The following is a 26,181-nucleotide window of genomic DNA, read 5'->3' on the forward strand; positions in this document are numbered from 1 at the left end:
ACACTTCACAGGATACAAGTTCTAGTTTACTGAGGTTACAGAGAGCTTTGCAAGCAGAGGAGGTGCTGCCAGGAACAGATGCTGTGTCTGAAATCTTGAATTGCATTTATTATCAAAGTCATACTGTTTACATCTGTAATGTCAACGAGATGCCACAACTACAAAAAAAGATTGTGCACATTGCAGTTCCAATGCAAAAACCCAGTAAAATGGAAATCCATTTGTTAAAAAAGTACTTAAAATTACTCCAGAAAGCAACTGAATCGGTTGTTTTTTTTTTTAACACCTTTACATCCAGTCAAATTAAAATGGTTAACAAGGAAAAAAAAAAAAAAAAAAAGTACAAATTCCAAAACTGGGGGAGCAGTGTTAAAAAGGCAATTCCTTATTAAGCATTCCTGTCGATTCGCACGTCGATCTCCCTGCCCCGGAGCTGGATCCCGTTCATCATGCGGCAGGCGCGCTCCGCCACCTCCGGGGACTCAAACCTCACCACCCCACAGCCTTTGGACTTCCCATTCTCCATCTTGATGTCAGCGTACAGCACATGGCCTGGGGAAGAGAAGAGAAGGGGTTTGTTGAACCTGGGAGGTGCCACCCAACCCTCTCTACCTTTAGATATGCCCAGTGGTTGGTTCTGGTATCTGAAGGGGGCTACCAGGATGCTGGAGGGGACTCGTCATCAGGGCTGGAGCGATAGGACAAGGGGTGATGGGTTTAAACTAAACCAGGGAAGTTCAGGTTGGATCTAAGGCAGAAGCTCTTCCCTGTGAGGGTGCTGAGGCGCTGGCACAGGGTGCCCAGAGAAGCTGTGGCTGCCCCATCCCTGGCAGTGTTCAAGGCCAGGTTGGACACAGGGGCTTGGAGCAACCTGCTCTAGTGGAAGGTGTCCCTGCCCGTGGCAGGGGGTTGGAGCTGGAGGAGCTTTAAGGTCCTTTCCAACCCAAAGCAGTCTGGGATTCCATGATTCTATGATTTAGAACTTCAAGCTGCAAGACAGCTTTCCCAAGCTGTTGTTTTAAAGGAGTGTTCTTGCTTTAAGAGATGAATTAATTCAAAGTGGTTCTCTCAATTCTCACTCCAGCAGCAGCAGGTGAATGGAGCAAAGCCCACGGCAGCCCCGTCCAATTTCACACACCCTCCACATCACAACTGATGAGGTCAGGGCTTGGTTTTGCCATCAGACAAGCAGCACAACAGATCAGGGAGCAAGGTCTGGGCACAGCAACCAGAAAACCTCCCTGAAGCTGCTCTCAACAGGCAGTAGCTGAGTTCAGAATATTAATTCTTTTCTCTGAGGACAGTTTTGCCTGTAATTGTGTTCCTTTAGATGCAACATCTGTGCAGGTGCTTTCCAGCAGTTCTCAGGACTTCCACCTCTCTATTCCTGTCCCTCTCTGCGTGATAAACCAGCCCAAGATGGAGAAGGGCACAAACACTTAAAGAAAGAGCGTGTTCATGGATTATCAATTGCTTCCCAACCCTCAGAACAGACATCCTTACATAGCTTGTCACAGGTTAAGATCTAGTATTTCAGTAAGTCTGAGTGAAATTTCAGTTCAAGATACTGGTGTTGGGGACACAGAGAGCCAGTTGTTGTTGTTTAATTCCTACTCCAGAGTAATAACCAGCAATAAAATAACTTACCGCATTCATTAAATTTATCTTTCAGCATTTTCCATGTAAAATCAAAAGGCAGCTGTGAAAAGAGAAGAACAAACCATTAGTGAGGAGCTCCTGAACAACTCGCAGGCACTGCCAGCTCTTCAGAACACGTTTGCCATCCCGGGACAGAGCTCTGATCCCGTTAAGGAAATGGCTTCAGCTCACAACAGCTTGAACTGCCCCTCTGGCTGCAATCAGTACTGGAGGTTGTGACTGGAGCACAGGGATGAACATGTCAGTTCTGATCAATTGCACGATGAGTGAAGGACAGGTAGGAAAGGGGCTACTCACGTTTCTCACAAATATCTGACAGGCTTTCCTGGCCACCCCAGCTGCAGGTCCTCCAGTTCCTCCAAGGGAGCCTGCAAAATTGCCTGCAAAGTTTCCACGTTCCATGTCCATTGTTCTTTCGAAATTGCTTCCCATGGCCAGTCCCATTCGCTCTATGCCTGCTCCCATGCCCTGCCCCATAGCAGGGCCCATCCTCTCCATATTAGTGGCTCCAATGCGCTCCAAGCCCATCCTCTCCATGCCAGCAGCTCCCATACGATCTAATCCTATTCTTTCCATAGGAGTGGCACCTATGCGATCCAAACCGGCCGGCATCCTCTCTATCACCTGACCCATTCCAGTTCCCATTCCAGCAGGGACCATACGCTCAATGCCTATACCCATTCTATCCATGCCAGAGCCCATCCGTTCTACACCTGATCCCATTCTGTCCATAGTGGCGCCAACGCGGTCGATGCCAGCACCCATCCTCTCGATGCCAAAGCCTATGCCAGAGCCCATCCGTTCCATGCCAGATCCCATCCTCTCAATAGCTGGGCCCATCCTCTCGATGTTGGGAGCAATGTGATCTATGCCCAGAGGGGCCATTCGGTCAATTCCTGACCCCATCCTCTCCACGTTGGAGCCCATGCGATCTAAAACAAGCCCCATCCTGTCCATTTCTGAGCCTACTCTCTCCATCCCATGCCCCATCCCGGAAGGTATTCTTTCTATTCCCGAGCCCATACGATCAATGCCAGGTGCCATCCTCTCAATCCCAGGAATGCTGGCATTTCCACCACCTGGAACACAACACACAGGTTATCAGTAATCACACAGTGACAAACCACAACCCTAATGCATGCTGAGGTGACCGAAATGCTTTAAGCTTCCTCATCACTCAGAAAAGCAACTGCACACCATGTGCTCTGCTGCTGCAGGATGTGAAGCAAAGGCTTCTTTTGGATGGTAAGGAGGGTTCTGTTGTTGATTACACACACACCATCATGCCTACAACCTGTTCTAGGCCAGGTTGGATGGGGCTTGGAGCAACCTGGTCTAGTGGAAGGTGTCCCTGCCCGTGGCAGGGGGTTGGAGCTGGATGATCTTAAGGTCCCTTCCAACCCAAACCATTCCATGATTCTATGATCTTGTCCCAACTATAGTTGGGTCAGAGGAAAGTTTATCTGTTCACTAAGGAGCTTAACTTGTGTACACACAAAGAAAGCCTTCCCCCCAAAAAGAGACAATTCTGAAGGCATTTGCAAACCTGGGAGAAGATCAGGTGGCAAAAGCTGTATTTAAATACACTCTTAGCTGGTACTGTCCTGTGCAGCACACTGGAGAATACACAGCAGGAGTAGTGGGTGATTTAGTAGCTCAAATTACAGTTCAAATACAGACTGCTTGGAAGAGGAGTGAAGCCACATCCTCCTTGCCATACAGCTCAAAGACTGCTTCTGCCAAGGCAGGGAGAGACTTCCACAAGCAAAACTTCCCCAACTCTGAGAGCCCTCTTATCACCAGGTCTCTGAGAGAAAGAAAGCCATTCCCACACTAGAACCACAGCACAATGACTGTTACAGTCACAAAGCATGCTTGGCCTTTTCATGTGCAAAGAAACACAAAAAGGCTGCCTGGGCCATAAAACGTAAACTAAACCGGGGTTCTTGCTATATAAAATGCCTTCACTGAGTTGTCCTGACTCTGCTGCAGAGTCTTTGCAGTGATTCCTGCAGTAAAAGGATCACTCCTCTATGGTTTAGGCCATTTTGTTGTCGCATGAAGGCTCTGAGCTTATCTAGCAAATGAAGTTTAGCACTGCAGCACTGTAAGAAGAAAATCATGTTGAGTATGATTCCTGTTTGAGGGGAAAAAGCCTCGAAGAAAGTGTGTGCTTCAGTTACCTACATATATTTAGTGAAAAGAAACAAGATACCGACTTGAGCCTATGCTCAAGGAAACCAAAGTTACCACATTTACAAGCAGCACTTGTCCTGCTTCAGTAGTAGCTTCAATAACCCACACTGATTTGGGGTGAAGTGACATTCGTCCTGCTGCAAGTTGGCTTTTTCTTTTAAGTGAAGAAACAGCAGCAATAAACATGTAGTGTTTCTTCAGCTGGAAGCCAGCAGAGCTGTGGTTTAACCACTTGGGCGTCTATAGTCTCTCAGAAAAGGGCTCAACCTGTGCAGGCAGAGCCAGCTCTCAGTTATTAAGTGTTACAAATCCACCTGCTTTGAGATCTTTGGGTTCAGCTTTGTTTCAGGAATTGGGCAGTTTTGAGCAGGAAAGAGTAGGATTTGTCCCCACTGGAAAGAGATCACCTTTCCTTGCACACAAAGGCCAATTTTAGAGGCATCTCAGTTGTATCAGAAACTCAATTTCTTTACCAATTAATTTCAAGTTAACAGAGCACAGCAGTGAGAGCATCACCAGAGCTGTGTGTACACACAGCACAGACCCTCAAAAGTGCCAGTTTACACATTCCCTATATTGACAATCTTCCTTTTCCCACTGGGATTCAAAAGGTAAGACAGAAGAACACTAATTTTAGTGCTGCAGATGAGTGTGTTCTCTTCAATCAGCTGAGTCTGTACCAGATTCCCAAAATGTCTGGGAAGAAGGGAAGGAAATTAAGGTTTTGCCATATTTTTCCTTCCTACTGTCTAGGCTATGTTTTAGGGACAGGATTGGGTCACAGATTCACTCAGAACCTTCCTCTTTGCCACACATGTATACAGGAGTTTAGCATGAAGCCTCAAGACACGAAGGAAGGTGTCACGGCTGTCCAAAGGCTTCCTGTCACATCTGACATCCCATTCACAGCCCCACAGATCCCTGCCAGTGTATCCACCTGCCTCCTGTGCAGCTCTCAGAGGGTTGAGCAAAACCAGACTATCACGGCAAAAGCATATAAAATATAGTCTGGTTTGTTGTAACACCACACACCCAATTTGTACGTACAGTTTGGGTAGGAGAAGCAGGTAGTGGAGGTGCATAGCTCAGTGTACTCACCTATTCCTCTCTCCAAGGTATCTCCAAAACTACGAGTCATTCCCATTTCATTTCTTCCAAATTCTCTTTCGAATCCTCCACCCATGGCACGATCCATGTCTGCAAAGATCAAGTCTGAGATGTTCTACATGGCTCTCAAGAGAATGTTTTAATGTGGCATCAGTTTTAAAGATTATGATCAAGGCAAGCTTGTTATAATGTTCTCCTGAGTATTTTATCATGGCTTCTCGAGATCCAAAACCCAACCCAACACAGGACTTGTCTCTGCATGGACAAACACATTTGAGGTGGCCACTTGGCTCTGGAGCCACCTTTTGGTGTGTAAAGAGAGAGCAGTTTCTCTCTTCCTAAACTAGTCCTTAAAGATAACCCCAGTGAATCACTTGTGGCCTCTGAGCTGCAGGAAACAAGCGACTTGTGGACATCCCATCAGTTGTGAGCTTTGAGCTCTTCTCCCAGTAGAAGCTGAGAAGATGATGACCAGTGTGAAGACTCTCCCCAGCATGATGCTTTCAGAGCACACAGCTCAGGAGTGGGATACAAGAACCCCCAATGCCTACCGCTCATTCTGCCCATGTTCATTCCAGCTGGGAAGCGGCCGATGTTCTCAATGCCACCGAAGGGACCTTCCATTCCTAAAAGAAAACATTTTTCAGGGATTCTTTAGCAACACATTTCAACTTACCCCCACACTTCCCCCACCAGCTGCCTTCACAGAACATTCCCATGGGCACCCAGACAACTCCGTATCACAGACTCACAAACCCCAAAGTTTGGTCAGACTTTGGTCCCAACACACGACAAGAACACTGGTTGTGTTTTAGGTGAGGTATAACCCCAGCCTCATCCACCTACAGCAGCTTTATTCCTACTCACAAAGGAACAAGTTACTACTAAATCAGTGATGAGTTCAGAGAACACAAATGCTGCCAGACACACACAGCTACATTTACATGACTCGCAGAAAGCCCAAGCTAGAGACATGCCAAAAAACACAGCTTACCTCCCATTTTATTCATTCCAAAGCCCATGCCTTCCATTCCCATTCCTCAAAATAAAAGAGAAAACTTTATATAGCAGGTGTAATTCTACAACACTTAGCCATTAGTAGAAAACAGAGACCATACAACATGTCCACAGCTTACATGGGATAACTCTGAGGAGATTGCAACATTCCTTCTCAGAAAACAAAGCAGCAAAGGGGAAAAAAAACCCATAGGCATTTATCAATTGAAAGCTGAATGTGTGCTACTTTTTAGGTGGCTCTTTCAAACTTGTGCTATTGAAACATATCCTCAACAAAGATTTGCAAGCCCACTAATCAGTGTTAAAAGTGAGAGATGGTTTTCAAAGTTTCCTGGATTATTTGCAGTGTCTGCTGCTCATGCTCAAGAGTCAGAAAATGAGAGCTGTGCCTTGACCACGGTGAAAAAAAAAAATGGAGCAGTTGGTTAAATTCAGGTTTTCATTATCAAGCTCATGACTTAGCCCAACAAAAACTCATTTGGCTTTAACACTCCTAATACACTTTGACTTTTTGTGTCGGCAGAACAAAGCTAGCTACCTTCTACACAGCTTAAAGCTCTCATGAAACAAAAGCATAGGAGTAATCTTCTTACCTCCAGGTCCCATGTTGCCCATTCCCATGCCTTTGTTTAAATGATTTGCATCAATAGGTTGACCTCCAGGTCCTAATCCCATGCCAATACCACCAAGACCATCTGAAGAAAATATTCAGATATCAAAAAAGCCTTCTTTCCATAGTTTGACAAAACAGCAAGTTTTATTCTTAAGTAATTGACTTCTATTCTCCAAAAAGCTTGCTGTGTTCCCACTTTGGGGCATGTACTTAAAGCATGAAAGTGTAGAGTAAATCAGAGTAGATGTGTCTTGAAATAGACTAAAAACTAGCTCAATTTTTCCTCATCATCCAGTTTCCATCTTATTGCTGAGAAAACTTGCTTGGTTGGTTGGTTTTAAGCTGACTCCTGAAAAATAACTGGCTAGAACACTGCTTGTTTTGTGCAACTCCTCAAATCTAAGGAGAAGAGAGTGGGCAATTTAGGATAAAGATCTTCTAACCTTTGCACAATGTTACCCTTGGCTGACAAATGGTTTATTTCCACCTTTGCCAAGGTTCTTTCCTTATAGAATTTAACCACAAAGTTCAACCTATGGTTCTGACAGCCACCTATGGAATTCAGAGCACACAGCCAGCCTCTTCTCTGAGCAAACAAAGCATATCGTTCCCAGGCAGGATTTGGAATCTTCCTGCACCCAATTGAATTAAGGATTCCCCAGTCCAAAGCAAGAAGAAAAAAGCCCTCAGATTTTCCTTCATCAGGAAGAAGGAGTTCTATGCTTGCACTTGCATCAAACACCACCTTAATGGCACTCTTTGCCTATGAGAAGAGGACTTCCTCATTTCCAGCTCAGCATAATAAACACAGGAAGTGTTGAATCTTGGTTTAAAACCAACGCAAGGTACCCCTTCCCCACCCCATGAAAGGCCAAGAAACAGTTTTCCATTGGTATTTCTTGAGCTTTATAGAAAGAGAATGAAACTGGAACCCAGGGACTTGCTCTTGAAGAAGAGGTACATCATTAGAGAGAGTCAAGGCAGCAATAAACCCCACAAACAATACTGCTGCTGCTGAACAGAGAGACACAGAAAACTAATTCAGGGATGGGTTGGTTGATGATCACTACAATTGTGCAAGTGAGCAGCACACCACAGGTTTGGTTCCCATCCTGAAGGAAACAGCAACCAGCTGAATGAACAGGATGACCTTCAGAGCCCCACTTCACATTTGTGCTGTGTTTAAACACATGAAGCCTGTGTCCTCCTGTCTTCAGCTCCTCCCTTCCAACCCAGACTCTTCCTGTTCAATACTTCCAGTATCTCATCACAGCAGGGTTGAAGCTGGAAGGGACCTCTGGAGGTCTTCTGCTCCAAGCCTACCCGTTCAAACAGGGCCACCTACAGCTGGTTGCCTAGGACCATCTCCAGACAGGTTCTGAGTACCTCCAAGGATGGAGACTCCGCAGGCTCTCTGGGCAACCCATGGTTCCAGTACTCAGTCAGCCCCACAGAAATGGTTCTCTCTATTCAGATGGAGTCTCCTGTGTTTCAGTTACTGCCTCTTGCCCTGTCACTGGGCACCACTGACAAGGGCCTGGCTCCCTCTTCTTTACACCCTCCTTCAGGTATTTATATACACTGATAAGATCCCCTTTAGAAATCTGAAGACCTGGAAGATTCTCAGGTCCTCAATTCAGCCCTTTCAGCTGAAGAACACCAGATATGAAGAATACCACCCCACAAAAGGAGGTGCACTTTTCCCTACTAATTACTTTGCCATTAAACCCCAGTATTAACAGTGGTTTTACAAGGCATGGGGGTCTCTGAATTGCAACTGAGAGATTTGGAAGCCTTGAGCATCCTGTTTCAGACAAGCTTCTAGCTCTGAGCTGAGAGGAGTATCCAAAAAGACAAGACTGAGCAGCTCTTCTTTACTATTTCCCCCTTTGATATTAGTCAGACCATTCGGATCCCAGCTTTCCAAAGTCTGAACTAGAGTCTTACTGGGGCTGGGATCAGGCCCCAGTTGCTGAACAGCAAAATAAAACCAGTAACATGTTCAGTCATGGAAGAGAGACTTACGAGGGAGTTGCTGGGGTCGTTCTGGAGGGAAGAAGTCTCCTTTGGGAAAGGCTCGTTCGTCCTGAAGACAATTCAACACACGGAAGTTTGCAAGAAAAGGAACAAATTAGTTCTTGCCCTCTCCCCCTTTTTTCTTTTAAATTAAAACACAGAAACTTCAAGGTAAAGCAGTCTTCACCCTATTTCTGATTGTCCTTTAGCAAAACAAGCATAATTAACCCTCCCTGATGGTGTTGACATCACTAGGAATTAAGCAAGTCAGACTCATGGAATGGTTTGGGTTGGAAAGGACCTTAAAGTTCATCCAGTTCCAACCCCTGCCATGGGCAGGGACACCTTCCACTAGAGCAGGTTGCTCCAAGCCCCTGTGTCCAACCTGGCCTTGAACACTGCCAGGGATGGGGCAGCCACAGCTTCTCTGGGCACCCTGTGCCAGCGCCTCAGCACCCTCACAGGGAAGAGCTTCTGCCTTATATTTATCCTGAATCTCCCCTGTTTCAGTTTAAACCCATTGCCCCTTGTCCTATCGGTACAGCCCCTGATGAAGAGTCTCTCTTTGGCATCCAAAGTCACACACACACACACACGTGTGTGTGTGTGTGTCCCACCCCAATAATTCAACCCAACCTTGAAAGCACACATCACCCAAAGCCAGGAGCACATTTACCACTCCAGAAAGCAGGAAGAGTTTGAACATACTCACCATTTTTACATGCATTGGTCTGTCAAACAGCAGCTGCCCGTTAAACATCGCTGTGGTTTCATTAAGGACCATTGCTCAAGACCTAGGACCGAAGTCTTAAAGCTTTAAGCACTGTCTGACGCAGAGTACAAAAGCCCAGTCAGAAAACAGCACCTCTCCAGGACACTTCTTCAGCTATCAGTCCCACATTATCAAATACCCTTTTGCTTTCTCCAGAACAAAAAAAGCTTTGAAATCCAGTTAACTGAATAGTCAAAGAACGGCTTTTTCAAAGTAAAATAGGAGGTAAAACACACTCTTCTGCTTAAGTTCATCAAGAGATCACTCCAAATGTGACTCCAAACCAGTCTGGGTGTTCAAAATGTCTCATCAGTAACTTTAGCTATCTAAAACAGGAGAAAACAGGCAAAAGTTCAATGTTTCCAATTCAACCAATAGCCAAATTTGGCAGTGTGCCACACTAGTGAATCACATGAAATTGGCTAAGCCTCACTCCCACAACACTTCACTTACAGGGTGCAAATGCAGAATGCAATTAACATTCAAACAGCACCCAGGGGAGGGGAAAGAGGGAAATGTTTTCCTCCTTTCCATAGCAAAGCTCATGCACACAGCAGTACCTGTACTTTGTTGCAGTGTGGTTTGGGGTTTGTGGATTGCAATGTAGCACAGCAGTCAAACCATCTTACACAGCAAGTGGATTTGGTGTTTCTTCCTTTGCCTCCACCACAGGAACTGAAGACAAATCCTTCCTCAGAAATTGCATTTTAATACTAGCTACAAGCTAGAGAGAGAAATTGACTATTTGGGCTAGAAATACATATATCCAGGTAGGAAAGAGAATCAGGTTTGTTATTGATCCTGAGCCTACAGCAACAATTCTTTCAAGATGGACTTTCTTGTTCTCCAGTTTTCCTTTCATTTTCCACCCAGTGCAATAGCTTCCATCCAGGGCAATATCCTCACTTGTAATACTACAGTTGTGATTTTCATCCTGCTTTGTTTGCTATGTTACTTGCCTACTGTTTGCCACCATTACTCTTCAAGGATACATATGGCCTGAACAGCCTCTATAGCTTGCTCAAAAGTGACAGTGCCGATGCCACGACTTTTGCCATCTTTATCTTCAAGTATGTCTGCCCGGACCACAACTCCAGCCATGCTGAACACCTCTTTCAGTTTCTTCCAGCCAACCTTGTAATCCAACTGGAAGAAATATTGGAAAGAGGAGAAAGATTTCCATCAAAACCCAGTTTTAGTGCTCCTTAGTTTCCTTTCCTGCTATCGGGCAGCTTCAGAAACAAAGTCTTCACACAGATAGGATAACATTTAAATAGCATCAGGAATGCTCCAGAGCTTAATGCAACATGTTGGGCTTTGTTCAAAAATACAAGTTAACAGACACTGTAGCATATAGGCTACATCTTGATTTACAGCTTCACTAGCACAGAGCATCAACAAGACTAGCCACAGAGTAAGTTCCTACTCAGTTTGACTGGAATAGAGCTGAAAGTCTGAGGCTTTTCTTCTCATTCATTACATTTAACTCTGTTAAGACCCAGCTATTCCATTCAGGAATCACACAGCACTTACATTTGCAACGAAGACAGTGCTCCCAAGTCTTCCTGCCTGTAAAGCATGGATGATCTCATTGGGTATGTTAGGGTTGTTGAGGATACTGGGAGGGATATTGATCATGCCGGGGCCACCCGGGCCTGGACCAACCCCCATTCCACTGGCTGCTGCCATGACCTTCTGCATCGCTCTCCTGGCGTGCTCCCCATCAGGGTCCTGCAGACACAGAAACAACACACTCTGTTTCCTCTGCACTCCACTAAGTGCCTGGGCATTTACTGGCATGGCTAAGACATGCAGAAGAAGAAGGGGTTTCCCTTTACCCAGGGCTACCTGCTCCCTAGAGACCCGCAACCAACCACTTCACCCATCACTGCCACCCCCCATAGTTTATCTTCTCCTAACCAGCATGTCAGCACCTTTCGAGTTACCCCAACTCATGCACTTCCACTGACTCTGAAAGTGTTTATCTGTTATTCTATTATTCTATTATTCAAGACCAACAATAAGCCTCAGTTACATCTGTTCCAAACACTGACACACACAGAATGGCATTGGAAAGACTTCAGAAAACACATGCCAACTAACTCTTGGCATCCGCAAAACCACGCAACAACTCATTGACCTTGCAGTTGGACTTCCTGACAAGCCAAGATACAGTGTCTACATCAAGAAGACTGGTTTTGGCAATGCTTCCCCCACCCCCACTGGCTTTCTAACCCCAAAAAACCTTTTAATGCATCCCCCTATTACTCCATAATCTCACGATTTCAGGACATGCTGAAGAACAAGAAGCAAAGGATGAAGAATCCAAGGAAGGAAATAAGATTAATTCTTGTCATTTTATACCCAAGTGACCGTAAGCACCTTCACAATAAAAGGTGAACTTGTTGCTTAGGTTGGAAACCTCACACTGTATTCAGTGAGCAAAATGCACCAGACTGCTGAAGAAGGTGAAACGTCAAATAGAATCACTCAGAAATACAGATTCTTTTAAAATAAAAGCTATTTGAGTTAATTTGAGCCTTGATCTGAATTTGAAGACTAAACAGCACATTTTAAGAACAGGAGCAAGAATAGCTTTGACATGAGTGCTTCAGCTACAGGAAATCACAGCAGTCTGAGGTGGAGAACACATTAAAGTGAATCAAGTCACTTCTCACGTTTAATTTCCTATTTCATTGTTAAAATAAGGTATCATTTGAAACCAGATTAGCTCCAATAGAAAGCAAGAGGGGTTTCATACAAACTGAAGTCTTCTGATCAGGGAAAGGGCATCATCTATTCTGTTTTTATTATGTCACTTGAAGGCCTTCATGCTCCTCAGCAGTGAGACAGCCAACAAGGAGCAGTATCTACCAGACAGTTGGCAAAACTGATGCCAATGGTCATCCAAAAACAACTTCACTCATTCCACAGAGTCAGAATGGAGCACAGGTTGTGAAGTCCCTAATACTGGTAAAATGCTTCTTCACTGATTTCAAGCATCATTTCAGTTTGTTCTGTTTCAGACAGAACTATTCAAGTATGCCAACCGTTTCATGAAGAGCTGGGCAGGTTACACCACCTCTTCTCATGGCCTGATATCAAAGGGCAACCTGGTATCAGTATTCCAGTACTGATGGTGGATCATTAACAGGAAAACTGACCCAGGCACAGCCCATTCTCAATGGCTTTTTCTTCCCCGGACTCCTTAGAAAAGCCAGTGCCTGGTGACTTCCAGCTGCAATCAGCTTTTTCTAACCTTCCATTTCAACTCTTCTTCCCTTTAAAAGCAGTGAGAGGTCACCAGTGCCAGGAGGTGGCTTATTCCAGAAGCAGGCTGCTGCTCCCAACTTAGGAAACCTGACAGATCTGAGAAGTGCTGCCACTTGCTGTCCCATCCTTGTTCCCAAGTGCTCCTCAGACTATAGCAAGAAGCAGGTTACTAAGGGAATACCTTCTGCACCCAGTTCTCTGGGTTATACTCATGCAGATGTCTTTCACCCCACCATGAACTGGGCAGGGCACAAGAGGACGTGGAGCCTGCTTAGCCAAGAGCATAGCTCACATACCCCAAGGCCATGTCAATGCCAGCTCTGAAGTAAATCCTTTTTATTGTTGTTTAGTTGAATATTCAATGCAGCTACAAGTTCCAAACTGCTGGAATAAACCTTTAAACTTGTCAGTGGTCAAGAATTAACTCATGGCTCAATTGAGCATGTCATACTGGTTGACAATAGCAAAGCCATTAAAATGGAAATAAATCTTTGAAGGATGTCAGAAAACAGCTTGTTCGATGCATTTGTGTGTAGAATACATTCCTTAGGATGCAGAACTAAAAGGGAAGGCAGTCAAGAACAAACAATATTTATGCAGGTTTCTTCTTAAAACCACTAAACAAGAAAGTGTTTAGTGGTTTCTTCTTAAAACCACTAAACAAGAAAGTGTTTAGTGGTTAGACCTGCAGTTAAAGCCAAACTCTTGCTCTGTCCAAGCTCTGCACTGTGACCACCAGCACCTACTCTTTAAATCAAGCTTAGTCTTGATCATCATGTTCAAACGCAAGCTCAGCAGTATGTGCCAATGGTAAAAAGCAGCTGACTGTGGTTTTTCAATCCTATTTGATGAGTCCTAACTTTTGTCAGTTATTCTTATCTACAAATGCATAAGCCATAAATGCAAGAACTACCCCTTCACCTTTGAATTCAACATACTGAAAGAACAGATGCACGTCTTACTTCTTTCACTTTCAATGGTCTTCCACCAAGACTATGCTTGTTCAAAACCTCTGCAGCCTTTTTCATGCTTTCTTCCATCTTGAATTCAACAACACTGTGGGGATACAAGATAGCTAAGAACCATTGCTGATCTTTGAAGAGTTTCCTCATTTCTTGCTATAAATTCAGAAGTGAACTTACGCGCATCCCTGGTGAGGTGATTCCACAGGCGAGGAACAGGGAGGAGGGAAGAAAGAAGAAATCAAGTCAGTAAAAGCACAACACACACAACTTGTTTACTTTGCTTTCAAGTCAAATCACATTAGTCAGCCCTAGTAGCAAAACCAAATGTAATCTTACCCAATAAAGCCTCCAATACTTGAATTCCATAAGATATAATTTGTGTTAATGGGGTTAAACTGTCGATTCTGAAGTTGGAACAAAAAGAACTAAGTCCCGATTCTCCAAGAAAAATACCACACGCTTCACATGACCTGATCTTCCCTGGCATCCAGCAAAGCCCTCAGCATATTCTCTAACTCTAAATCCATCTCCTTCAGTACAGGTAAGTGTGCTCCTAGTGGGTTGTTTCCCTGTGAGATACTGTCACTGGACTAAAGGACTTAAGGACCTATGAAGGCACTATACATTTATGCATAGGAACTGACTTCCTGGCACAGGAAGTGTACTTACAGAACCTGCTCTTGCACACTAGCCTTCCAAATTCAGCAAACCACTAGAGTGACGTTATCCAAAACACAAGGATTACGTTAAATTCCATACCACTATACGTACTGCTAGGGTCCATGGGTCATTCAAACAGCCAACACCAACTGAACACAGTGGAAAACCACCCTAACACTGATTACAAGGCCCCATCCCACCTCCTCCCCACCCCAAAAGCAGCTTTAAGCAATCCTATGGTGTAGCCACTAACCATCCACACTCTCTACCTTCCTGACGCCACCATACAGTTACATTTGGCATGTAGAAAATCCACAGAAGAAAGCTCTCAAACACTTACCCTTGACTTTCCTTCAGCGTCCATTAAGAGCTCCACGTATGTTACCTCACCAACTACAAATCAGATTCCAGACGACACATATACCAAGGGAGAAAAGCCAAGAAAACAATGGGAATTTAGAACAATCAACAACCGTGTATGGAGCCTCTGCCTTATAAGCAAGCCCAGAAACACTCCATGTTCTCTAGACCACAAAACTGGACAATTACAGGTATGCAGTAAAGTCTTAAAGCAGTTAAATATGTTCTTGATCTTCCTCCACTTCAAAAGCCAGCTATTGCCACAGAATCTCTTGCCTTGATCTTTAGTATTCACTCCTTACTCGAGGCAACCCAAATCCATAGGAAAGTCTGCAAGAACAAGTCTCCTTCACTTCACTGCTATGAAACCTTGCCTCCACAGTCCAGGACTTGAAGTTATTTGCTTTTCTCTGGACTTAAAGACCAACTTCCACACAGGGAGTCACACTGAACCAACACACAACTGACTACCTATTTATTTCAGCAGGTTTTCAGCCTTTTGTTCAGCCAAAATCAAGTCCATTTCCCAGCCTCAATAAGTAGTATGAAACAGTTTGACGTATTTGCTCTCAATACAAAACCATCTACAGCAAAACACACCGAAACACAACATCTGCACCTTTCCTCCCAAGATCAGGATTGCCTTTTTAGGACCACAGAATCACATCATGTACCTCCAGAACATAACTCCGAAACGGCTGCTGCTTGTGAAGTGACTGGCATACAGAAGGATCATGGAAGTAAGCAGGTTTTTACTTCTTTCTGGTTTTAGAAGTCCTAGTTTTTCCGTTTGAGACAGGAGGATTCCAAGTTGCATTAGCTGAAAGGTGGAAAGCAGTCTGTGGAAAACCACTACCCAGTGTGAATACTGACAACATACTTTGAGTAGGGAACTGGAATCTCACATTCAAGAGTCTAGCTCTTAGCAAGGGACAGAGGGAGGAAGAGGTGACCTGACCTCCCACAGGACGAGTCATTTGTAGGACACCCAGTGTCATGATGTAGAACGAACATCCTGAAATGTCTCTGTCAAAGCTGGAAGATTTGTGAAATCACCACTTTAGCTCCTTGTGTTTTATTTAAATACATAAATAAATAATAAGCAATAGCAGCATTCCAGCCAGAGAACAGTTCATGGAATCCCAGACTGGTTTGGGTTGGAAGGGACCTTAAAGCTCATCCAGTTCCAACCCCCTGCCACGGGCAGGGACACCTTCCACTAGAGCAGGTTGCTCCAAGCCCCTGTGTCCAACCTGGCCTTGAACACTGCCAGGGATGGGGCAGCCACAGCTTCTCTGGGCACCCTGTGCCAGCGCCTCAGCACCCTCACAGGGAAGAGCTTCTGCCTCAGAGCTCATCTCAATCTCCTCTCTGGCAGGTTAAAGCCATTCCCCTTGGCCTGTCCCTACAGGCCCTTGTCCAAAGCCCCTCTCCAGGTTTCCTGGAGCCCCTTCAGGCACTGGAGCTGCTCTAAGGTCTCCCCTTCAGGAGCCTTCTCTTCTCCAGGCTGCCCCAGCCCAGCTCTCTCAGCCTGGCTCCAGAGCAGAGCTGCTCCAGCCCTCAGAGCATTAGCTAGAGTTAACTAGGGAGAATAAACAAGCTCTGATCCATTCATGTATTTGAGGATAGCATTTGAGACTGGTAGAGAGTAGTAAGTCCCTTTGAAAGGGACAGGGCAGATCAGAGAGTCTCATTACTACCCATAGCTCCACTACCTAAACAATATTCCCTGAAACAAAGCCTAATGAAATGAATTCCATCCTATGATGTGATCAATATGGGATGTGATCAGTATGGGATCCCATAGCGTACACAGAATTGTTTCCACAGCCTCTGTAGTGAAAGGGGCTGCACTGTAACCAGCCCTCCTGGTCTAGTCCTTGCTAGGTACATGGCAGCCAGGCACCAAGCCCAAATATTTAGCATTACCAAGACATTCTGAAGCCATCCATTCCAACAGCAGCAGCCAGAATTCAACCCAACTATGTTCATAGAATGCAAATATCATTCATCAATGTATGTAGTAAGAAATTCCCCAATCACCTGCAATATCAAACCACTCCATCCCACAGAGGCCAAGAAGCCCCTGGATTGAGGGCTCTCCTCTCCCAGCCACTAATGGAATTCAGCTACAATTCCTCCTTCAGATCCACACAAACACTTCCAAAGCAGTTTGCCAAGCTTGAACATATTAAATACAAATCTCTGCCCTCTGAGCCACAAGGTTTCAGGCGTCTGGCACAGCACCACTTGTCCATCACTTGCAAAATCTCTTCTGTGCCACTTTTGCTCAGTGCTTCATGTTCAAGCCTTATAGAGACCTCTAGTAAAAACTAAATGTACGTCTTGAAGTAGCTGTTCTCCTTCCAAGGAGATGCGAACTTCCTGAAGAGCCAAATTAAAGAAGCAAAAGTGGAACACACAAGTCATGAACCAGCTCAGTAACTGAGATACCAAGTCCAGAGTAGAGAACTACTGCAAGAAAAATACCTTCATTCTCCCCCCAAAAAACCCCACACAAAACAATTCAACATGACACTTGTTCCAAGACACTATTGTTTGAAGCTGACAAAGGAAACTTCTTTAAGAGCCTGTGCTGGGTCACATCTGATTTGGCTTTTTCTAGATCCCAAACCACTGGATATGGGGATACAGCAGCAAGAGCAGTCTCCAACAGCGCACAGGCAATAAAGCCATGGAAAAGTACCCAAAGCAGACAGCCCAGCACTGAACCACTTCAGAGGGCAGATGTAGTGCCCAGTGATTCAGGCAGATTTTCCTTCTGCTAGAGAACAGTTGGCTTCTATGAGGAAACAGATCCTGGATCCACATTGAAGGAATTTCATTCAAGCACATGAGACTGTTACTTAAGGAACTCAGATTTCTCATTGGAGATAAAACTTGCAGGAAACACTAGCTGCAACTCAATGCAAGTATCATGAAGGAACACATTCCCCATTGTGTCTTTAAAGCTTAACTCAGAGCAGACTGATGTATTTCTTTCTAAACCTCAGACGTGAGGAAGTTCAGAAACTCAGAGTTTCCTGAACAAGGGACTGAAGCAGAAATCACTGCAAGAACTCAAAGAATAAACCAAAGGAATCTTCAGCGTTACTTATTACAACCATTATTCCCCCCCCCCGAAACTTTATATCCATTTCCCAAAGTTTATCTGGACAGAAAGCGAAGCTGTTCAAGCCAGGCTGGTCTGTCAGAATTCAGGTACTCTCCAGTGACTGTTGAAGCTCAGATGAGTTTGTCCATACGGTGACTTGAGGCATGGCTCAGATGGCTCCCCCTGGCCCTAAAGACAGGGCAAGTAACTGAGATACAAGTTCAGACACAGATGTCGACCTCAAAGAGTCTTAAGTTGGGCAAGAGGAGTTGAATAGTGACAAACCAAGCAGCAATGAAAGATGTGAAAGGAGCAAGTCTTAGCAAGAGGAGAAGCACAGAACATGAAGAAAGGATAAATGTATTCTATCAGTTATTTCTTTGGCCTAGAGGGTCAAAAGTGAATACTAAATAGAGAAGGAAGACTCTCAAGACATTACCAAAACTACATGGATGTCTCATTCTCTTCTGAAGTAAAAAACTACAAGGAGTGTAACTGATTCAAGAGGACCCCGTGATCAGGAGCCCAATACTTCCAACATGAGGCAATTCAGAGGTGGTCACAGCTCCTCTTTCATCTACAGTTTAAAGCTCATGACAGGCAACCCCTAAAAAATTATGCGGGGGCTCAGGTTGGGGAGAAGGAAGAGAAACACACTTTATACACATATAAAACTGTAGTTAAATGAGGAGAAGGAAAATCTTCTTCCTAAAGTAGAGACAGAAGAGTTCACAAGCTATTCTTTTACAGTAGGGGAAGGGAAATCTCATTTTCGCATGAGAACCCAGGGAAAAACATGGATGATTTTGGCTCTTTAAGAGCCCAAGCAGGAAAGAGGAAGTGAAAAAGCCCATTGCAGGCACTGGTGAAGAACAGTGCCTCCTGGAAAAGATGGTTAAGGCCAACGACATTAAAGCACATCTCCTGAAAGTAATGGGGAACGAGTGAGATGGGAGCAGCACCTCCACATTGCTTGGTTGTCCCTTTCTCTTTACCCACCTAAAGCTTCAGCCTGCAAACACACCGCACTAGAATCCCGGGCACCCAAACGCAGGGTCTCTCCAGAGCAGCTGTCTGCAGGTGCTGCAGGAACAGAAGTGATCTCCAGTGGTAACACCCGGGAGCAGTACCTACCTCTGGATCGAGTACGATAGCAAGAGGTACATTTTAGGAGGCCACAAAGGTTCCAAAAGTTCCTGGAGATGGAGCAGGAATGAAGGCAGCACATGAAGTTCAGCAGCTGCTGCTCTTCAAAGGAAGTTTAAGATGGGAGAGCTTTGTGGCTTCTCTTCTTTCCCCAGGTTTTGATCCGATGAGGGACATGCCTGCTCCGTACTCCAGCTCTGCCCTACAGAATGGTGGGTACAGCAATGCCAACACCAAGAGTCTCTGGGGTGTCCCGCATCCTCTGAATGCAACACGAACGTGGCCTTGGCTGCAACTGCTCCTGGCTTTGCAATCGATGGGAACATAATTGTTGCCTCATTTCACAGCTAATCCTTCTTGCATTGTTTATCGTCTCACTGCTCTGCTCAGGAAAAAGGTTTCAAATACACAATTCTCTATTTCCTAAAGGAACCAAGAAATCTCTCAAATTCAAATACAAGGTCTTTTTTATCACGTGGTACCACCTCACTCACCCAGCTGCCATAAAGCATTACCACTTCTCTGCTTAAGACAGAGCTGTCTGTTGGGGAGACAGATTAAGACACATTCAATCATGTTTAGACTCCACTTCTCTGCTGCCCCATTCTCCTCCTGAAGCCATTCACCAACTGCCAGCTCTCGATGTTGATCATGTCACTTTAGTAGAAGTGCTCATCAGCCAATACAAGGGAGTTTCAAACAAGAACATCTTTTAATTTCATTAATAACTGTTGTACTGCATACCTGTAATTGAGTTTCACCAACAGATACACTGAAATGCCTGAACCAAGGCATTACTCTTGCGAGATGGCACCTTTAGAAGACTGTACGCATCTGAAGCGACCAGGTTGCAGAAATGTGAGCAGACCTCAAAGCTCACGTCTCCTAACCCATACTTACTGCCACAAACCAGCTGGAGGGGAACTCCTCCACGTTCAGCAACCTGCTATGCCAGTGCTGCCAACAGCTGAAGCCTTCACGACTGCCAAGCACTGGAGCAGTCCTGAAACACCTAGGTTTCCCCTTTGTGTACTCTTCCACGTGCTCCCCAAACCTGGAACGGTTGGCCTGTAATTCTTACACTTACAAAGCAAGAATTCTAACGTTTAGATTTTACCACAGCCACATTCCTGGTTCTTGGAACTACTATGCCTTGTATCGAGAAGTCCCGATTGAGCAAGTTCAAGCACAGCCCGAGAGCACCAATTTGTTAGAAGTCAGTGACTGATTAGAATGAATCACAACTACACAGCAGATCTAAACTGGTGGATTTGAACAAGCAGTCCCAAAAACCACGAACAATGCTTCCCAGGCTTTAGCATAACAAGCCCTGCAGACAGAATGAAGAGGTTTCAACGTTCCCCTAGGAGTATCTGCTGGAATGAGCAGCTGAACAGCAAGGCAGGAAACAATCTCACACCGGACTTTTCCATCCACGTGAACTGGAGAGAAACCACAAGACACTTGGAACGGAATTCAACAGAGTACTTAAAATTAGACATCTACACATACAGATGCTCCTATTAACCAATGGATCTTGGGCAGCAAAGTGAAAGCATAGTTTGAGGCAAGGGACCATCCATAATTAGGGCCTCGTAAAGCAGTCTTTAAGACTGTAATTCTTCATGTTACAGAAAACCATTGCTCAGTCTCAAGCATGGACATTCCACAGCCTCTAATTATGGAAGCTTCCCAGGGCTCACATCCTGACTGTCCTTACGAGACTCAAGTTCCATTTTGCCTCCAAAGACAAACATTTTCAAACCCTTTGGAAATTTGTTTTCCCCTTCATTAGGCCACACCTTGTGAACACATTAACTCTCATTCCTTCCCGAGTGCAAACACAAGTGAACACTAATCACTCTTTAGGACAGATACGATGTATTTTAGCAGTGACCCACAAGAGGAATGGTTGCCTTAGTTACTCTTAAGTTGTTCTGAATCATTTTGATGATGGAGAAGCCAAGTATTTTCTTGCCACTCCACTGCATTTCCAAGGTGACTTCAAAATTAAAGAAGTTGGGCATCAGCTTAAAGAAGCAACACTACATTTAGACTTGCCACAATGTGAGTATCAGCTCAATGCCTTCATCGTCTCCAAAAGATGACGATGCTAAAGTCAAACTAAGGCAACTCCCATTCCCATGGGACAGTTAAATCCAAGTGGGGAAGGGGGAAACACCATGAACACCATTTCCAAAGCCCTGACTGTCTTGCAGCACATGCCAAAGCACAAACCTCCTTTTTCTTTTGTGCAGGTCACCCTTAAATATATTTTACTGCGACCAAATGGCAGGATGGATCTTTATCTAAGCACAGATCACTACGAAGCTGGGGACACAGCTATATAGACACACACCAGGGCAGCAGGAAGGAACTACCTTTATTACCCAAAAGACAGTAAAATGCTTCAGGAAGTTTTGTTGCATGTCAAGGCTAAAACCTGATAAAAGTCTCATTTCCCCCCCTAAGAAAAATACTCTGTTAGATCTCCGATGAAGCACTATCAGCTCTATGCCAACATGCCTAGAAAGGAGCATCCATCTGGAAGGCTGCCAGGGAGCAGATGTTGTGCAATACCCAAAAAGGCTTCGGGAAGACCTTTTACGAAGCTCATGGCACTAAGTCCACCCAGCACTTCAAGTGGTAAGTTTACAAACAAAGTCAGCCACAAGTAAGATGACAGACATCACTTGGCCACCTGAGTTGTACATTACCTTTCTCTTTGACCAGGTCTTTCAGAGACTGCCACTTCACATCAAAGGGAATATTTGTAATAAAAGCTCGGTATCTCTTAGCAGGATTAGCATATGGCTCAAAGCGATTTCCTCCTCTTTTGACACTTTTCTCTTTTCTTTTTTCATTTTGGCTTGGTCGTTCACCTTCACTGCAAGCAAAGAAAGATAATCACACACATTAACTACTCTGGCATTGGACCAGCGTCATACCACCTCTGGGAACAGAACTTGTTACATTCTTAACGCTACAGCAAAACTTGCAAAGTTCCATCCATTCATCTTTGCACAACTGGACACCTCTCAAAGCTGGTGCGTGCAGCACCAGAGCTACACAGTGGATTGTAACAAAGATTTCCTAATAGCAGACAATTTATGTCTTGAAGACCCACTGGTTCCTCCCACATTTCTCCAAAGTAACTCAAGGCTGCTATTTCATAAGCTAAATCTCTTTAAAGCCGACCAAGCCTCAGTCCATCTCCTCGTGACACTCCGGACCAGACAGTCCACCCTATGTATGTTTTCCTCAGCCACTCCACTGCTGAAACACCAACTAGGTCAAGTAATTAAACACCATTCAAGTCAAGTAAAAACTGACCCACCAGAACTGCAGAAGACACTAGAATTATCACAAAATAATCCTGGATCTAACTGAACACTCAGGTCAATGACTCTTACCTCAACCCACCTTTTTTCCCCTCTAATTAATACAGGTTTTGGATGACAAATTCAAAGCCCCTGTGCATTCCACCCAACAGACTGAACAGTGCTTTTAACTACTTCAGAATCCAGCTCCAACAGGTCAAAAATGAAAACTCATTACAAGTTAAGACTATTTCTCAACCAACCTAGTGACCCTCAGGGCTCAGCAAGGCACAAATGGTGAATAACAGTATTTAAAACCCAGGAGAATAAAACACTTCAGCCTCAGCCAGACACGATTTCCTTCGCTAATCCAATTCATCTCCTTGTTCACTTTGTGCTTATTGAGAAGATGCAAAACCACCTCTTCAGAAAGAATTCAGGAGAACACAGGAGTCAGAAGAGCTGGTCGAGTTTCTAAAACTTGTCTGTACACACACTGAGCTTCTGCTCAATTTAAAACCTACAAAGTCCAAACCACATCAGGAATACTGGCTCTGATGTAAACACGCTCCTGCACCAGCACTGCCCAGGCCCTTAGAACCATTTCAATCACTGCACAGATACAACAGCCTGCAGGGGAATAAAGGAAACAAGTACACAGACAGCTATGAAGCTCTGTATTTGAGCAGGTTCCCTGTTTTATCACTTTTCAGCCACAAGGATATGCTACAAGCAAACACACAACAATATTGTACTTTCTGGATAGAGCCAGAAGCACAAACAGAATCTGGCTCTAAGCATGGCCATCATCTATCACTTCACGTCAAGAACATGTTCTGCATGCAAGTAATAAGCTGGAAAAGAGATCTACTCAAATAAAAGGTGCTTTTTAGTTACATACAGTATTTACTTCACCAAAAAATGACATTTGTTAGACCTTCCCTCACTGAACTTCTTTAACGCATCTGGAGTAATGAAGTAATTAAAACCCTAAAAATAGATTAAAAATAGGATGATCCTTCTAAGACCTTAACTTCTGTTTGGCTGAACAAATAACACAACATTTAGTGCTTGTATGAAAAGCTACACCCCAGGTTTTATGGTTATTCCTCGCACTGGAACTAGTTACATTTCCCCTGGGCTGAAGTGCTGTATAACATGCTCTGATGTGGTACAATGCAGGCCTTTTTTGCAGTCCTGCATTTAAGGTTCCCAAGTCAGCTCCAGAACACTTCATACCTGGAAAGAACTCAGACAAACCACAGTACCTGCTGTTAAAGACAACCATTAAGGTAGAATACATTCCTTATTCAGCATAACAAAACCCAGCCAGGTCAAAAGGAAACTACTGCAGCTGCAAAGTTGTTTTCTTCTGCAGGATTTCAGCCAACTCCTCCAGGGCTTTCACACACAGGGACAAGGACAGGCACAGGTCCACAGAGATCGCTTAAAAGATGTGGTTACCGAGTGTGAAAACAACTGTTTAGAGCTTCTTTGAAGGGAGTTGTAGACAGCAGAAAGGAATGAGCCTCATATCACCTCCAAAATACACCATGCGAGTATTTCTAAGTATCCCTATCCCTAAGAAGGGCAAGGGAGATGAAATACCTACAGCAGCTTTGCCCATCCCGAGAAGGAACCACTCTGAGTAACAGGGATCCATTTAAACCAAGGCTAACACAAGATCTACAGAAAATAATGTATTTAAGGGGTTCTTTTTAGAAGATCTTTTATTTACGGTGGGGTTTTTCCCTTGGGTTACTAAAGAAAACTTCTCCCCTTTGTGATGTGTGTAGAAGGAGGAACTGAAAGGATAGCTCTTATTTCCCCCCAAAGAAACAAACTATTATGCACATTCCTCCCCATATTTTCTTGAACATGCTACCTCCACCCAACAAATGTCCCAGAACTCACTAGGAATCAAAACCCATACAGGCACATCCTCCTTCCTGCTCGAGGACACTGAAAATACATTCATGTGAACACTGGTGTTACTACAGTAGACACGTCAGCTTTGCCACATGGAGCTCAACGTGACAGATAGAATTGTACCTGGATAAAGGAAAAGCTCTCTGGAGAGACTCTGAATATAAGGGGGGCCGGGGGGAAATCAGAACAAAGTAGTAGAAATCTTTACTTGTATGAGGAGACTATTTATTCCTGAAGTGTAAGCCAATTCTGACTATGCATTAGCTGGAGCTGCAGTCTCTGCTACAGTCACCACGAGCTCTGAGGTGTAAACAGAACCCAAGACATGAACATCCTCCACGTACCAACTGCCCAACAGGACGAGAAGAGAACATGATGGGAAGATCCTGACTAATGCATTACATGTCATCAGAGCACGAGCCATGGTGGCAGTGGGATCGGGACATGCCTGTTCCTGCCCGGCAGGAAGAGTTGTGTGTGCTGGTATTTTTTTCGGTTGCCATAAGCACAGTTTAACTATTTTGTGTTGCAAAAAGATAGATATGAACATTTTATTCCAAAAAGACCTCAGAAGCTGATTACCCTCCTGGTCTTGTGAAACAGCACCCACAAGCTCCAGCAGCAGAGGCAGATGAGAGTGGTTTCCCAACTCAAGACACCACCATCTCCCCTCCATACCCAGTTAGTAACTGGGATAACTACAGACCCCCGAGCTGGCCTCCGTTACCCAGATCTGTGAGCTCTGGGTCAGGCTACAGACACACCACACGTCTGGGTGTAACAGCCTGCAGCAACCAGCAGCCCAACGGCACACAGGTATGTAACACACCTCAGGAACAAACCTGACCTCGAGTCTCAAACGTTACTCACAGAACATCAGGTTCAAAATCCTGATTCTTATCTCCACAGCATTCAAGGCCTGGGGCCAAAAATTAACTGGGGAAAATGGGTTCTTCATTCCACAGATTTAGTATTAGCTAACTAATAGCTTTGCTAAATATGAAGTTTTCCAGGATTAGGTTACATGAACACAGGATGGCAACAAGCACTTCAAGCTTTTCCATCTCCCCATCTACAGACCCACAACTGTAACCCCTGCAGATTTCTTTTTAAGTCTCTGTAACATCGATCGACACTAGACACACAGCCCGCCCTTAGTGCTTGGCATCCCCTTCATGCTCTTCTCTCGATGCATTTGTGTTTCATATTCCAACCCACTCCACTCATAATCATCAACCACAGAACTAGAGCACACTTTGCTTCAAACCCTGCAGCGGTATGAGCCCAGGTCGATAAGAGTTTAACTATTACAACTTACTGTTGGTGGAACAAGAAGTAATGAACTCAGGACAATCCGGCGCCTCTAGGAGAGGGTTTAAGCTGCCCACTGAGGCCCAGCACAAGCACCTCCCAAGCGGGACGGGCAAACACCTCCAGGACCTCCTTGGCGGCCGCACACCGCGGCCTGGCAGTGCACAACGCGCCCAGCCTTGGCACCGGCTCCTTCCCCGCTCCCACCTCAGGCTGCGGGAGCCCCCGGACGCGCCTCCCCGGTGGGCAGGCCTCGCCCGGGTTCCCGGGCGCACCTGGAAGTGAACAGGGGCTCCAGCCCCAGCAGCGGCGCTGATCCCTGGACAGGCCCCGCCGAGAGCACCCATCGAGCAGCGGCGGCGCCCCCGGTTCCCCGGGTTGGGCCCGGGCCAGGCCGGGCCGGCGGTGCGGGCAGGCCGCATGCGGCGCTGCAGGCCCAGGCGGGAGCGCGGTCACAGAGTGGCCCCCCTACCTCTTAGGGGGCGGCCCCACAGCACCCCCGGCGCCGTTAGGTGGTTGCGGAGCCGCCGCTGTCGCCGCGGCAGCCGCCGGAGCCTCCACTTTGCCGCCGGCGTTCTCCGTGGCCGCCCCTACCGCCGCCGTCGCCGCCATTTTCCGAGCGCTGCGCCTTTGTGTGAGGAGAGCCCGCCCCGCGGGCCGCGCGCGAGGCATGCCGGGATGGCGCCGCGCATGCGCACTGCGGGCTCCCGCTTCCCGCGCAC

General features: G+C 45.4%; 1 protein-coding gene across 6 annotated transcripts; it reads right to left on the minus strand.

Moving 5' to 3' along the window:
• Positions 1 to 4: 4 nt before the first annotated feature.
• Positions 5 to 26,181, minus strand: HNRNPM (heterogeneous nuclear ribonucleoprotein M). 6 transcript variants are annotated; one of them, XM_030509307.1, is made up of 16 exons: positions 25,932 to 26,175; positions 21,617 to 21,786; positions 14,619 to 14,671; positions 13,796 to 13,803; positions 13,616 to 13,709; positions 10,914 to 11,111; positions 10,373 to 10,526; positions 9,321 to 9,370; positions 8,618 to 8,678; positions 6,573 to 6,674; positions 5,957 to 6,001; positions 5,514 to 5,588; positions 4,954 to 5,052; positions 1,957 to 2,738; positions 1,648 to 1,699; positions 5 to 552 (listed from the first exon to the last, which is right to left on the minus strand). In XM_030509307.1, the coding sequence occupies exons 1-16, from the start codon at positions 26,129 to 26,131 to the stop codon at positions 389 to 391; spliced, it is 2,307 nt and encodes a 768-aa protein (XP_030365167.1). In that variant the 5' UTR covers positions 26,132 to 26,175; the 3' UTR covers positions 5 to 388. The 6 variants fall into 6 exon arrangements, with proteins under 6 accessions (XP_030365167.1, XP_030365166.1, XP_030365170.1 ...); XM_030509306.1 differs by having other exon boundaries at positions 13,592 to 13,709; XM_030509310.1 differs by lacking the exon at positions 14,619 to 14,671 and having other exon boundaries at positions 13,592 to 13,709; positions 25,932 to 26,181.

This window comes from Strigops habroptila, chromosome 20, assembly GCF_004027225.2.
Source record: "Strigops habroptila isolate Jane chromosome 20, bStrHab1.2.pri, whole genome shotgun sequence".
Lineage (NCBI taxonomy): Eukaryota > Metazoa > Chordata > Aves > Psittaciformes > Psittacidae > Strigops > Strigops habroptila.